This window comes from Pediculus humanus, genomic scaffold (genome assembly GCF_000006295.1).
Source record: "Pediculus humanus corporis 1103172107477 genomic scaffold, whole genome shotgun sequence".
Classification (NCBI taxonomy): domain Eukaryota; kingdom Metazoa; phylum Arthropoda; class Insecta; order Psocodea; family Pediculidae; genus Pediculus; species Pediculus humanus.
In genome coordinates, this window is record NW_002987095.1 from 375,967 (window position 1) to 376,539 (window position 573).

Genomic DNA, 573 nt, shown 5'->3' on the forward strand with positions numbered 1-573 from the left:
AGACACGAAATTAAATTTTTAATAATGAAGCTGCCATTGTTGTTAGAATTTGATCAATTACAAAGGTTTCGCCTTTTTTTTGAACATTTCACGTTTTTTTTATATTATTCGGATAATGCGCTTTTTTTAGGAGAGGCTCCTACTATCGGTTTTACCAAGACATGTTGCCATGGAAATGAAAGCTGATATAGCCGGAAAACAGAAGGATACCATGTTTCATAAAATATACATACAAAAACACGAAAACGTGTCCATATTGTTTGCCGATATTTGCGGATTCACTTCCCTTTCCGATCAATGTACAGCACAAGAATTGGTTCGATTGCTCAACGAATTATTTGCTAGGTTCGTTTGTCACGTTGTGTATTATTTTCTTCCTCATTAATATCTTCCATCTACTTGATTCCAAAGAATAATAATAATAATCCTCTTTCATATTTTTCAAAATTTAGAGAGATTCAAATCCTTTTCAAAATCTCCGACTAATGAATATCGTGACGTAATCCTCTCACTTTTCCGATTTCTTTCATTTTCAAATTTTTTTTTTTCCCTTTTACTTTTTGGTTTTCAATT

The 573-nt window shown here is 31.8% G+C and overlaps 1 protein-coding gene across 1 annotated transcript in view; it reads left to right on the plus strand.

The window, feature by feature from the left end:
• Phum_PHUM131860 (adenylate cyclase, putative) overlaps positions 1-573 on the plus strand; it is a gene marked incomplete at both ends in the record, with an annotated part of 6,744 nt that overhangs the window by 2,031 nt on the left and 4,140 nt on the right. The window contains one exon of the mRNA XM_002424457.1: positions 131-363. Within this exon, the coding sequence (XP_002424502.1) occupies positions 131-363 (233 nt within the window). The remainder of the gene's footprint in view (positions 1-130; positions 364-573) is intronic.